Source organism: Chaetodon trifascialis, chromosome 9, assembly GCF_039877785.1.
Source record: "Chaetodon trifascialis isolate fChaTrf1 chromosome 9, fChaTrf1.hap1, whole genome shotgun sequence".
Lineage (NCBI taxonomy): Eukaryota > Metazoa > Chordata > Actinopteri > Chaetodontiformes > Chaetodontidae > Chaetodon > Chaetodon trifascialis.
In genome coordinates this window covers 15827512-15841066 of record NC_092064.1, presented here as the reverse complement: position 1 = coordinate 15841066, position 13555 = coordinate 15827512, and the positions used below count along the sequence as shown (strand labels likewise).

Below are 13555 nucleotides of genomic sequence, written 5' to 3'. Positions count from 1 at the left end.
TACAGGGACAATATACAGTATGTACACCAATCAGCATGACTACAATTGTCCCAGTGTTCACCAACTGGCTAGCTTCCTGCTGCAGAGCATTCAATGACTGTTTGCAGGCATAATTGCAGTTAGAAACTCGGCATTCTGACCCTGGATGGGGACAGGTCAATAATTGCTGCTTCCTCTGGAAATCCCTGTTGCACTATTAACATTACAATCTGTCCAGTTAGGGACGCATTTGTTACAAGAGCTGGAGTTTGGTGTGTCAATAAGGCAAAGCTTTCCTGTTTAACTATGTCTCTATGAAGCTTCAGAGGGCATGGGAAAACACAGAACAAACAGACATTTTTTACGGTACACTTCTCAAATGGGCTATAAGTGAACTACGACAGATCGGTCAATTCAGTGGCATTGGTGACGCCAGCTGACAGTTTGGCCAGTTGTTGCCTTTTAGCACCTCAGGTACTGCTCTGCTGGTTCTGACAACAGCAACGGCGGTCCAAGTCAGCGTGTACTGAACAGCCATCTTGCTGCTGATGTGAATTTCACAACAATGAAGCCTGACGAACACCACGCCACTGACAGAAAAACTAGTGTGTCTTAGTCAAAGACACATCGAAAAAAGCAGATGCCTGTTGCTGCAGGGGCTAGAGTCCAGGCCTCCTGATAAAAAGGCAGTCTCCCTAATCACTGCACCTCCCTGCTGCTCCTGATTTTACCACCACAAGAATGTTTCATCAGAAATAATTACAAAACATTAAAGGCTAGTGGAACGCACTGAGAAAACACTGCAGGAAGCGCTTTTCAACCACGAGGATGACAAAGCCAATTTGAAGATCTTTACCCAGTGGCATGTAGCCCCATCCCTGAGTGACTGAAAGAACTAACACATTGTGGTTGCATATGCTAAACTGGCTCTCCCTCTCTCCCACAAGTGTGACCAAGGCCTTGTTCACTCTCCAAAACCCAGCAGCAACAAGGCAATCTGTTCTCAAACAGCTGGAGCTGCCCCCAAGAGTGAGAGGGGGAGAAAGAGAGAGGAACGAGATGGAGGTGTCAGAGGGAGAAGAGAGGTGAAAAGTGTGAAAATGAGAAACAGAGAGGAAGACAGGGATGGAGGCAGAGAGGCAAGAGTATTAGAGAGTTTGCTGTCATAAATAATCAATGCTTAGTCAACACAGAAAATGAGAGCGTGTGAAGGAACCAGGGTTTCCTCCCATTGCCAAATCCAAAAGGGAAAACTGCCAGACTCGCACACGTCATGAGTAAACAGAGCTGAGCCAAAATGAAAGAGAGAGATATGGAAACAGACAAAAAGATTGTCAGAGCAAAAGAGACGGAAAGAAATGGAACCGAGGGAGAAGGAAAAGATGACAGAAGGAGATACAGAGTGAAATCTGGAAAAGAAGAAAGAGGGCAAGAAAGTAAGAGACTCGGAGGAAGGAAAAGGGCAGCAGGAAATTCCTTCGTCATTCTCCCAACCCTTTGTCCTTCTCAAAAAACTGGAATATGACAATACTCCTCCTCCTCTTTTTCTTTGCCATGCCACTCCTCCCTCACTCATTAGCGGTTTCCTCCTTTCTTTTTGCGCATGGCAGTGTCCATGTGTGCATTGCGTGCACATCACAGTCAGCAATGATGACTAGATTTAAAATCATCTGGCAGTTGGTGAGTGTATTCCTCAGTTCTTTGGCAGCAGAAGAGAACTGTTAGCAGATGCAAGTGATACAGATGTGTCCATACCTCATGTCTTCCAGCAGGTCACATTCGGTCTGGTGTTTAAAGTGCAGTCTTGTCATCTGCTCCGTGTGTGTGTTTTTCAGCTCCTGTGTCACTTTGACCTGGAGGAAACAAGAAAGATATGACAGTAAAGGACTTGACATTTATTCATCCGCCTGCTGTGCATGTGTGCTGTTTATCTCACACTCACCTACAGAGTCTACAACAAATCATTGATTCTTCCATACTGACAATATCAAAAGTGGGATATAAAACGCAATATTATCTGAGGATTTGGCTGTCCTAGTAGAGCTAAAATATTGTCTTTTCCTGGTGTTAAAAGAGTTCAGTGAGCTACGATTGCCTCTACCTGCCTGAAAGTCATGTAAACATTGATAATTAATAACGATTTCTTTCCTCAGTGGCCATATTACCCACTCCTTGTTAGATTAAATGTTGCATGAAATCACCAAAAGTCACACACCAATGTCACAAACACAGTAACACTGTCGATTTGGACTATAACTAACATACATTTTCTATCAAAATGATGACTTTGGACTCCAAGATTTGAGGATCCAAGGTGACATCCTCAAATACCTTCTTTAATCAAACAAACAGCCCAAAAGTCAAATATACTCAATTCAAAATTACACATATCATACAAGTTTACTGAATCTACAGTCTACATGTCAAAGAGAATGACTCTGATAAGGTTAATGCAGGTAAAAATCATTCTTCTGTTGTGATTTCTTTCACTGAATTCTCCTCGTGTCACAAAAGAATTGATGGAGATAAAGACAGAGAAAGTCAGAGAAGCATTTTCTTTTTTTTTTAGCTCTTGTAGATTGTACAAATGGGTTACAACTCAAGTTCTCCTGAGTCACTGTGGCCTATTTTAACCCCCATCAGTCAATCTACCCGCCAATCACATGTCACTGTGCTCAGCTTGAGAATCACCTGAAAGGAGGACGCACTTACACACACTCCCATCCGCAATCCATCAACATAATGAGCAGTGTTCGGGTTTTGTCAGACTTTTGGAGAGGCTGGAGGAGGCTTTTTGGAGTTAGGAGTGACTGAAGACACTCTACCCGCATTTCTGAACAGACAGACTCCATGTGTACCAGAAAAAGATGCTACCTGCATCCCCTCATACACAAATTCATCTGGGTGGTCAGAACAGGGGCTATAATCTGCTCTCAGTCACACAGCCTTGTGCAAAAACAGAGAGCTCACCATTAATATGCACATGCGCGCGCGCACACACACACACACACACACATAAACACTCCTGCCAACACATAGAGTCACTGTGATGGTCATTGTGTATTGTCGGGTGAATTCCATCATCTATTCACCAGAGTAACAGAGGGCAAATTCATGACTGTTCTAGACAAAACAATCAACAACATAAAACACACCATACTGGCACGCACACACACACACACACACACACATACACACACACACACACACACACACACACACACACACACACACACACACACACACACACACACACTCGCACTCGCACAAACACACACAAACAGCAGAGCTCCTTTCTTTCATGTGCTGTGTCTTTGAAGATAAGGTGGGAGTGGTGCATTTCATTATCGGGGCAAAATTACTTCACTTGATTTCACCTTCTATCACTCATTGGAAACTCATTGGAGAGATGGTGCAAAGGGGAAGGGCAAAGGGTGCCAGAGAGATGGGGAGACAAAATGAGAGGAAGAGTGGGGATGAACATGACGGGTGAGTAAGCGAGAAAGAAAGAACAGAGAGAAGCAACGATGGCGAGACTGAGAAAGAGAGACAGTCAGTCTGAAGAAGGTGAATGCATCAGTGGGAAGATGGGATATGGAGATATCAATCATAAGGCAGAGTAAACAATATTCAGCATGTTAAAGGCCATGTTAAAAGAAAAGGGCTCAGCTGCAGGTCTATACCACTAAGAAAGTGGTCCCTGTTATGTAACCCAAACATCATGCATGTATTTTACAGCGTTTGTGATGTGTATACATATATTGTATACATCCCCTCTTGTATGTATGAGAAGGTAACAAAACAGCAACAGAGGTTGGGAGATATAAATCTATATCAAGATATCAGCTTTGTCTCAGTAACAAATGTCTAATAATGTTTGCCTTCTAGTGATTGTTCACTTCCAATAATACTCCAAAATAGTAGCTGTTAGCTGATTCACTGGTTGAACTTCCTGCAAGATGCTATTGAATGTGAGATAAATATATTTCTTCTTCCAGACTTTTATTAAAAATTGAGAAATAGGTACATTTGGTATGGAAAGACTATGGCAAAGTCAGTAATTTGACAGATTAGATTCAATTTTCAACTCTAAGAGGAGCATCTCAAAATGTATAGTAAATCAATACAACTCCACAAAATATGACTTATTACAGAGTTGAACCAAAGCCTCAGATTTTCTCACAGAATTAGATGGATACGAAGACAGAGAGACAGGTAGTATTTCATAGTATTTGTGGAGCAATATGCTGTCTTTTTTCAACCTCATTAACTGCCATCTTTAATTTAAGCCACATAAAACTAATATATGAGAGTCAAACGAGCTCAGGCTGTAAGCAGATGTGGTGAGAGACAGACAAAACACTCAAGGAGCTGTATGTCGCACTAGGAGATAAATTATTAGTATCCAACAGCCAAATAGTGATAAACTCTGGCTGTAGTGCTGCAGGCTGAGTGTACCGAGTGTGCCAGCCACATTGGCAGGGGTTAACACATCAGTATCTTGAAAATTCTGTTTTATTTGTGGAAGTATTTGCACAGCAAATTGAATGGGAGAGATGCTGACAGCCGGCAGATGGGATGTAAGAAAATAAATATGACTGTAATGGATCACATACAGTGGAGCAAGACATCCCTAGAGGTCTCTACAGCCTCAATGACAAAAGGACCTGTTCAAGTGTGTGTGTGTGTGTGTGTGTGTGTGTGTGTGTGTGTGTGTGTGTGTGTGTGTGTGTGTGTGTGTGTGTGTGTGTTTTACAGACATGATATGACATGTTCAGGACCTGTCTGTGTGTAGAGACCAGAGCACAAATGGCACTGGGGGAATATGTGGTAATTAAGAGAAACTGTGCAGAGGTTCACAGCAGGGTAATTGGTTCACATGCATCTATTTCAGGACAACACACAAACTCATAGAAAGCAATGAAGAAGCAACTTCAACACACCCTCACGCACACACAGTCTCACACCCTCTGGGTACCAAGCTACAGGGGACCGTGGTCTTTTCTCAGCCCATACAGAATCAATACCTCAGATCAGGCATGGCTCTGCAGGCACGTCTCCTGTGTGTGTGTGTGTGTGTGTGTGTGTGTGTGTGTGTGTGTGTGTGTGTGTGTGTGTGTGTGTGTGTGTGTGTGTGTGTGTGTGTGTGTGTGTGTGTGTTGAGCTTTTGTCAGCTCAGGCTTTGATGAAATGATGTGACCCCGGACAGACTGAAGGTCTTCCCTTCAGACAAGAAGCATCACCATGTGGAGAAACGACCGCTTTTGTCATGCTGTCTGGGCGACTGTTGTCACAGTTTTCCGAAATATAAATGAGCGAAATAACACCAGTGCTACACTATACTGACATTAATGTCTGGACTGTATTAATTACTGAAGCGTTTGTGGCCACAACGGCAACGTGCCACAAGTTAATGTGCAAATGCCATTGTACATTTCTTTTAAAGTTACTGCTACCACAGCACGTATTAAAAGAACAACCACGATATAATATTGGCTTTCTAACATGGTGCTTGGTATTAAACGTTTCATGTTAGCCCACCTAGCTAACGTTATCTGACGTTTGACGGCTCACGCTATAACGGCTGGACAGATGCATTAATGTCACCAGGTTACCGACTAACCTAGCTAGCAAACTCTGCTAATGTTGGCTAGCAAATGTCTTTTCACCCCTTTAATTTCCCTTAAGCCTACAACATCAGACGCGTTCTGCGTGGTCGGTAAAACACAACATCCACCGCTAAGGTTACTACGCTGTTATCTGTCATTGTCTGGACAGCCCAGCTAAAACATAACGGACTCTGGAAATCACTCACCTTCCTCGGTGGCGGCTGCATTTTGGAGTATTGACATGAATGGTATTTCCCTTGTGAGATGTATTGTAATTCCAAAAGGAAATCCAAATCAGTGTGGGACTAATATTTTGTTTCCTCAAACAAAAATCCTCCCTTCCAGACGACAGGGAGGAAACACGGGAGTTAAATTTGTACTCCGGCGGCCATGATTGATGATAAATGGCTGGTTTATACAGAGCAGAAACTGAAGCTACGAGCGGACTGGACACACTTGTGTTGGTTGCTGCCACTACGAGAGTACTAGTGCACACTGTACTGTGTTGTGAAGCAGGAGAGCAGACAGGCGGAGAGGAAAAAGCAGAGGGAAGGGATGGGGGTATGTTAACGGGGAACCCCTTCAGTAGCTCAGCTCAACGGCTCCCCAAAGTGGCGAATACCAAAATGGCACCCGGTCCGTAATGGAAAACACTGGGAGGAGAGAGGCATCCTTTTTGTTCTGCCGTCGACGGTAACCTCGATTAACACTCGCGCAGAGGTGTTTCAAATTAAATAAAGGGGCAAGGGGAACGATAAGTACAAAATGGCACCATGTGTCCACTGAGTGTCGGGGTTTTTCCGAGCTGTCCCCCGCCTGCTCAAGGAGAAACGTCTGACGCTGACAGGAGGCTGCGTCCCGCAGACCTGCATAGCAACAAGAAACCGCAGTCGATCAAGGAAAAATCGATCGCGGACGAGCAGGAAAAACAGTATTTCCAGGAAAGAGAGAGAGATGGAAAATGAAACAAACAAAACACATACTTACCAAATTTTAGACGCTTGGGTTGTTAATAATGATAATGCCAAAAAATAAATATTTAACCATTTAACCGTTCATCTGTTTCCAGCTGAAATGAATCTGTATTTGATCGACGATTTTAGACACACATCAAAATAAACACTGAAACATGAAATTAAATGTACTTCAAAATTGTTTATAGTAGGCTATTGTGTACTTAAACACATGTTTATATGTGAAGTGTGGTTGATTGGTTTAAAACTAACCAGCAGATGATAAAATGATAAAGCACATTGGGGAAACTAAAAGTACAAATGTATACTTACATTAGGTCTCACCAGCTCACTATGTCAGCAGCCGTGAAGTCAAAACTGTGATTGGCCAAGCCTCTCATGGTTAAAACTTACTTGTAACTAATGGGAAGATATGCAGTCAGTGTTAATGTTGCCTAGAAATACTGCTCACTTTGTTGGAGCCACTGATGCCACACTGCAGCATATTGTTATGTGAGTGGCAAGTTCTGGAGACAAAGTGTCTTCCAAAAAAGTATTTTACTGCATGCCTCCTGCGTGCCATGGTCAAGGTTAAGGTTAAGGGCTGTGTAATCATTAATACACAGAGTTTCTGGAGCAGGTAAGACATTAAGTGCTCTTTCGCACCTTTCCTCTCAGTATAACATTCAAACTGACACACACATTTCAAATACATGCGCACACTCATATTCAGAGAAAACAAACACATTTATTAACACCCACACACATAACTTTCTGCCAGTGGCAGAGAAGAAAATGGCTGACAGTCATTGCTGGATCATATTGTATTTGTTAGGCTCCTGCCAGGATGCTTTTGGTTTATGATTCCTCTTAGGAGCATCTGTTTTTCTTTGGCCATACTAAGGTAAGACATTTTATGGTGAAAACTCAGGTACTTCATCTGAAAGTGCAAAAAGGAGCATAGATTAACAATTAGCTTCAACTCATGGCACACTTTCCTGAAGTGTGAGAAATCATGGGTGATCTTAGATATTCTTTGTGTATTGGTGTTTTAAGATTCACGTTGTTTGTCACTATGGCTGTCGACACAAAGAGCAACGTATTTATATTTTTGATTGCGTGGCAGCAGATTTCTAATGTCGTTACGCTTGTAGCTATGTATTTATATTTTGATTTACCCATCCTCCGCAGGCCTTTTGTCTTTGAATTGATGGGGAAAATGGAAATAATAATTGTACAAAAGCTAAAGAAAAAGATTAGATTACAAAGAAAAATGAATTGTTGGTAATTATGTTGGCCTACATTTATCAAAGCAATGATTGCATGTCTCAATAGGATTCATGTCTTTTTAATTGTCTTTCTGAGTTTACAAATCTGGAAAAAAAAAAAGAAAAGTTTCTGCAGTTTTAAGTGGTGAAAGTCTTGTCCTCGTCACTGTCCATTTGACTGACAGCCAGACCAACAGCCTCAGGCCTAACTGCTGACGCACTGTATGCAGGCTACAGCTTGCCAGGCAGGAACACACCTCCACAGGTTTTTCGCCCTCAAGTATCTTCAGAACACATTCAGTCATAAACAACACATGCAGATGCACACTGTATCTACTCGGGAGAATGAGGATACATTACATACAGTGGGATGGTCAATGCAGGACAGTTTTTGAAAGTCGATAGCAGTCATACAGTGTGAGTAATTTCATACTTTTTAGGGGTTTAGTGCACGGGGAAGGGGGCTTTAGTACAATTTAATGAGAAATTACACAGGCGACTTTACAGCTGAATAGTAAGTTGTGCTCAGTTTTATATGGCATGTGCACAGCAGGTCAGAAGAATTTGGGGGGCTACAAAAGGGGCCGCTCTGTCTTGGGTCTGTTATCTGTTAAATTTAACCTGCAGCTGTTTTAAAGAGAAAAAAAGGAGAGAGCAACGGGTGTAGAGTGAGCAAGAGGCAATGGTTTTGATACAGAGGACATAATGTCAGAGAAAGCAGAAATAAGAAAGGGGTGTAGGTTTACTCATCTTTCAACTGAGAAGCAAGTAAGTCTGGCTTGTTACTATCAAATTTGCATTTCAGCTTTTAAGGCATCATAAATTTACATTGTTTGAACTTGAGTTTGTCTGGTAAACAGACAGATTTGTAGAGTAAGAGAAAAATGGACTGTGAGACACGACATGCAGCATGCATGCCAGCAAGTAAAGCAGGAAGAAAGGTTTGAACACGATCTGAAAACAAGGTCTGGTCTGAGTTAAAAAGTTATTCCTCTGTCTCTTCAGTTCACCGCCAGGAGCTTTTGGAAAACTTTGACATGCAAAGTGCCAAAATGAGTGCTGTTTTTCTGCATGAGAACACAGCTGCACTAAAAGTTTTGCAAAATGTTGTTACCACACAAGTCTGTGCGAATCTTTGTTAGACTCCTCTGCAGCTTCAAAGTGTTAAGGACAATTTTTTTGTCTTTTGGGGGAGGAGAAAGGAGAGGCAGAAAGGGTAAGGCCGATAAGTATTTCAATAATCTGCTAAGACATGGTGTCAAGATGTTATGATGTTGTATTAAGTAAACCTGTTGGGCCAGGTGGTGGAAAAGTACACCTTGCTACACACATATACAATACTACCCTATAATTTAGCCATAAAACCCACATATTTTTATATTTGCTCACAGACTTGTTCATTTAATCCACAAGAAAAAGGATTTAGGATAGCATGATAATCAGTTATGATTTGAAATGGGTGCCACCAGTTAAGTATCCTCTTCCCTCTATCCCTCACAATTCTTCTCTCATTTACTCAACCACCCACTCAGAAAGAGAGAGGCAATTAAAGGAAGTCAGCCTTAAAATGATTTACTTTCTCTGAAATGCACGACTTTGAAATGGGATGAGTCAAGCTATATACTGGATGGAGTAAATTTGATTGTGCAATGGGTTGGTCAATTATGCTTGAGGATGTCATGACTTATACTGCACTGCGCTGCTGAGGCATGCCAAAGTGAATGACTTGGGCTTAAAAGGTAATATAAGTTGATGCCACTCTCTCACAGTCATACCCATTTCCCATGTCTCCACATGCCCTATTAATGTGTGTATAATAACTTCTTCATGGTTAGATAGGTAAACTGCTTCTGGATTAAAATACATAATGATCTCTTCCCTCTGCTTGTCTTTTCTTCAGGCCTTCTCACAACCAAGATGGCCACCTTTGACAACAAGACCGACTCAATCAATATCAGTGCCTTCTACTGTGAATTTCAAGAAGACTTTAAATATGTTCTCCTGCCTGTCAGCTATGCCCTGGTGTTTGTAATCGGCCTGGCGCTCAATGCCACAGCGTTGTATGTGATTGTGTTCCGCACAAAGCGCTGGAAGCCCTCCACTATCTACATGTTCAACCTGACGATGTGTGACACTCTCTACATCCTGACTCTGCCCTTCCTCATCTATTACTATGCAGATGAGAACGACTGGCCCTTCAGCGAACCGTTCTGCAAGCTCATTCGCTTCCTGTTTTATGCCAACTTATATGGTACTGTTCTGAACAGAGAGACCCATACAATACAACAAAACAGAGTTTGATTTATGATATAGTGCAAATATGGCAGCAATCAAAATGCTACATGAAGTGAAAAGGGGCAGATTAAATGTTTATCCCTCTGGCAGGTTCCATTCTGTTCCTGTGCTGTATCAGTCTGCATCGGTTCATTGGCATCTGCCATCCGGTCCGCTCCCTCTACTGGGTCAGCGCTCGTCGGGCCAGGCTGGTATCTGTGGCCGTGTGGGCCTGTGTTTTATTTTGCCAGGCACCTGTCCTCTACTTCTCAAGAACCAGGTGACTGAAATTTTCTTTCTTTCTTTCTTTCTTTCTTTCTTTCTTTCTTTCTTTCTTTCTTTCTTTCTTTCTTTCTTTCTTTCTTTCTTTCTTTCTTTCTCCCTTCATTCCTCCCTTTCTAACTTAATATCCTTCTTCATTGTATTGAAAGTGTGTTTAACTGTGGACTATTGATTTTTGTGGTGTGCCAGTTTTACCAAGTACCTTATCTTAGGGTGCCTTAATGGGACACACTTCACCGAACAACCAAGCTGCAAGCTAACAAATTTCCATTTTATTTCCTCTCTTTCATCACTCCTATCTCTTTCTCTGCGGTTCAGTGCCAAACAACACAGCAGCACCATTTAATTAACCTAAACAGGTGAAATCTGTTTCTCCCACGCCAGGGATGTGGACACTGAGCGGATCTGCTACGACACCACCAGCCCAGAGCTGTTTGACGACTTCCTGGTGTACAGCTCGGTCGTGTCAGTTCTCATGTTTGCCGTGCCCTTCATGGTGGTGATGGTGTGCTATGGCCTCATGGTGCGGAAGCTTTTAGAGCCTGGCTGGGGGTCTGAGGGGGGAGCTGAGGGCAAGAGGGGGGGCCTGGCAGGCCACCGTTCCAAGCAGAAGTCAGTGAAGATGATAATCATCGTGCTGGCAGTGTTCATGCTCTGCTTCCTCCCATTCCACCTCACGAGGAGTCTGTACTACTCCTTTAGATACCTAAGGCAGGTCAATCCAGCACAGGTGAGGACAAACACACTTTTTAAATGATAAATGTGTAAACATTATTTCAAATCTCAGCCTATCATATTTGGATATGTTCATCAGATAAGCTGTAATTTGCTGGAGGCCTCCAGTGTGGCCTACAAGGTGACCCGACCTTTCGCCAGCGCCAACAGCTGTGTGGACCCTATCCTTTACTTCCTGGCTGGGCAAGACCTCCGCAGTAACCTCATCAAGAAGAACAAGTCATGTACACTGAAACCAACAAGTATCAACCAATGCTTGACAACAAAACTCTGATCCAGTACCTCAAGCTACCTTGGTAAAAATGCAAGGTCCTGCGCTTATTGCTGCTCTCTGGTAGATGTGACATTCCATACCATCAATTTTCAATGTCTGCCTGTTGTCTGTTAATCAAACACAGGACTCCTGAGGGTTGGGATCTCCCTATGAGGAGGCAAGTGGGGAATTACAAGCCGGGAAACACTTTACAACTTTTAAAATACTACGTAACTGCCTACAAAACTACAGTCCAGCACACTGTGTAGAAGTAGAAGTGCATTTTCAGATTTGACCAGATGTAAAAATCAAATGTGGAAAACTCTTATGACTGAATGTTATAAATAAACATCTAAATCATGTAGTGACCAAAGGCATTAAAGACCTTTAAAGGATTTCTTGAGATCTTTTGCTTTTTTTTTGTTTGCTTGTATATAATTTGTTGTGTTACAGCATGATGGACAGACAGATCTAAACTAGCTGTGTTTTTTGTTAACAAGTCTACTGGACAACTTCTGCGTCTGATGTTTGTATGGGAACAAGTGGGCTTTCTTCAGCTCTCATTTCTCTCACCTGACAGAGGGCACACGTTTGGACACTCGTCTGGCTTTTAGGCCTTGTTTTGAATGCCCTAGACAAGTATTTGTGTATGTGTGTGTCATAAAAAGTGAAGGAAGTAAAAATTCTATCATAATAAACGTCTATAAATTTTGACAAAACGGGTTGCGGTGTTTCATTTTTAGCAGTTGTCTCATGCTCCATTCTGCACTTGTTTAACCTACATGCTGTAATTTGTGTTAGTAAGATATACTTCTTGCACACTGGCTGTAGAATGAGTCTCACTATATTCTGCGAGACGTTTCTGCTGTAGAATAGTTCATCCTTTAATGTGAGTTAGAGACTCTGAGCAGCTGAGCAGGGTGTTTGAAAGCAGAGGACCTTTTATCTCATGAACACAGGCCCACCACTAGGGGGTTGTACTGCCTAACAAACAATATAGGCTCTGACTGATGATGCCTCCTAAGTTTTAACTACATTTTTGAAGTTTTATAGTTCACCAGAAACTCTCTTGCACACACAGTTGCTCAGACCCCCACCTCACATTCACAGACAACAGCCAAAAACAGTAAACAGTACCGCATGCGAAAGCAAACAAGAGCGCATTTAAAATACACCTCTTCTTTATTTCAAGAGTAAAAACATCATACAGAAAAATGTAATATTATAAATGCAACCTACAAACTTCATGAGATGAACATTTTTTTTTTTTGTTGTTTTAATCCGTCCTTCCTACCAGCAACACTTCAGCTCCAACACATGTGATAATAATCCTAATGATAGTAAGAATGAAAACATGTAACTGCTGCAACCAATAAATATCCAGTCCTCCAGACATGTCTCCGTGTTCCTCTTAACAACATAATAAGAAAATATGAAAATGAGTAGCTAAAAAACCTCTATGATTATAGTACACTCTTTAAAACCCATGAGGATGTAAACTGAAGCCAACTGAGCTGCATGACTTTGAGGCATCTCAACCACTAATCCTCTGCAGCCACTGGTTGGTTTATTTAATTAAACAATAAAAAATAAATATGTGTGTGTGTTTATGTGGGAGTCGTTTCTTACAGTTATTGAGATTGCATAACTGGAGTCTGGCTATAAATACTGTGTGTGTGTGTGTGTGTGTGTATGTGTGTGTGTGTGTGTGTGTGTGTGTGTGTGTGTGTGTAGGACTTCAGGTTTTAAAGGTTTGTGATTACAATGGAAAACCTTTACAATTTGTTCTGCAAAAGAAAGGAAAAACACTGAAATGCTGCACTCAAATGCCATATGCCATGCTGATTTTAACCAGATATTCAACTCATATGCTTGATGGCGTGACAGTTTACCACTTTTTGTTGACTGATGGATTCCAAATGTCACTCACTGGTGCAGTGCCTTTCACCTCATACATACAGTACTGTAGCTAAAATTATAAAAGCCAGATCTGTTTGGTTTCTCTATACCCACCCATATTTACATATGTACATTTATTTACATGTTCCCTTCTACAAAAAGTGATATATACCCATCTATATTTTCACCCCAGCACCCAAATGACAATTGCAGGCTCTTACAATGCAGTGTTGTTAAAAAAAAAAATCTGTGGTACAGTATTGGGGCCTCTAACAACACATTTTGGCCGAGCCTAAGAGCTTA

At 41.9% G+C, this 13555-nt stretch overlaps 2 protein-coding genes across 3 annotated transcripts in view; one reads left to right on the top strand and one right to left on the bottom strand.

The window, feature by feature from the left end:
• Positions 1–6114, bottom strand: part of LOC139336602 (F-BAR and double SH3 domains protein 2-like) — a 68602-nt gene extending 62488 nt beyond the window's left edge. Inside the window, exons 1-2 of one of the 2 annotated variants that reach the window (XM_070970752.1) lie at positions 5795–6114; positions 1735–1832 (exon numbers count right to left, since the gene is read on the bottom strand). In XM_070970752.1, coding sequence (XP_070826853.1) covers positions 1735–1832; positions 5795–5815 — 119 coding nt within the window. In that variant the 5' untranslated portion in view covers positions 5816–6114. The remainder of the gene's footprint in view (positions 1–1734; positions 1833–5794) is intronic. The other variant, XM_070970751.1, reaches the window with a different exon arrangement.
• A 1975-nt stretch (positions 6115–8089) lies between these two features.
• Positions 8090–11558, top strand: p2ry2.1 (purinergic receptor P2Y2, tandem duplicate 1). The gene is made up of 5 exons (XM_070970536.1): positions 8090–8224; positions 9710–10060; positions 10195–10363; positions 10750–11095; positions 11180–11558. Exons 2-5 carry the CDS (start codon positions 9727–9729, stop codon positions 11372–11374), a joined length of 1044 nt encoding a protein of 347 aa, XP_070826637.1. The 5' UTR covers positions 8090–8224; positions 9710–9726; the 3' UTR covers positions 11375–11558.
• Positions 11559–13555: the final 1997 nt, after the last annotated feature.

Excerpts from the sequence above, each read along its gene's own strand:
- p2ry2.1 (XM_070970536.1), top strand. The coding sequence starts at position 9,727 with ATGGCCACCTTTGACAACAAGACCGACTCAATCAATATCAGTGCCTTC. Across the intron at positions 10,061-10,194 it reads GTTTTATGCCAACTTATATG|GTTCCATTCTGTTCCTGTGC; the intron begins GTACTGTTCTGA and ends TCCCTCTGGCAG. Across the intron at positions 11,096-11,179 it reads GGCAGGTCAATCCAGCACAG|ATAAGCTGTAATTTGCTGGA; the intron begins GTGAGGACAAAC and ends TATGTTCATCAG.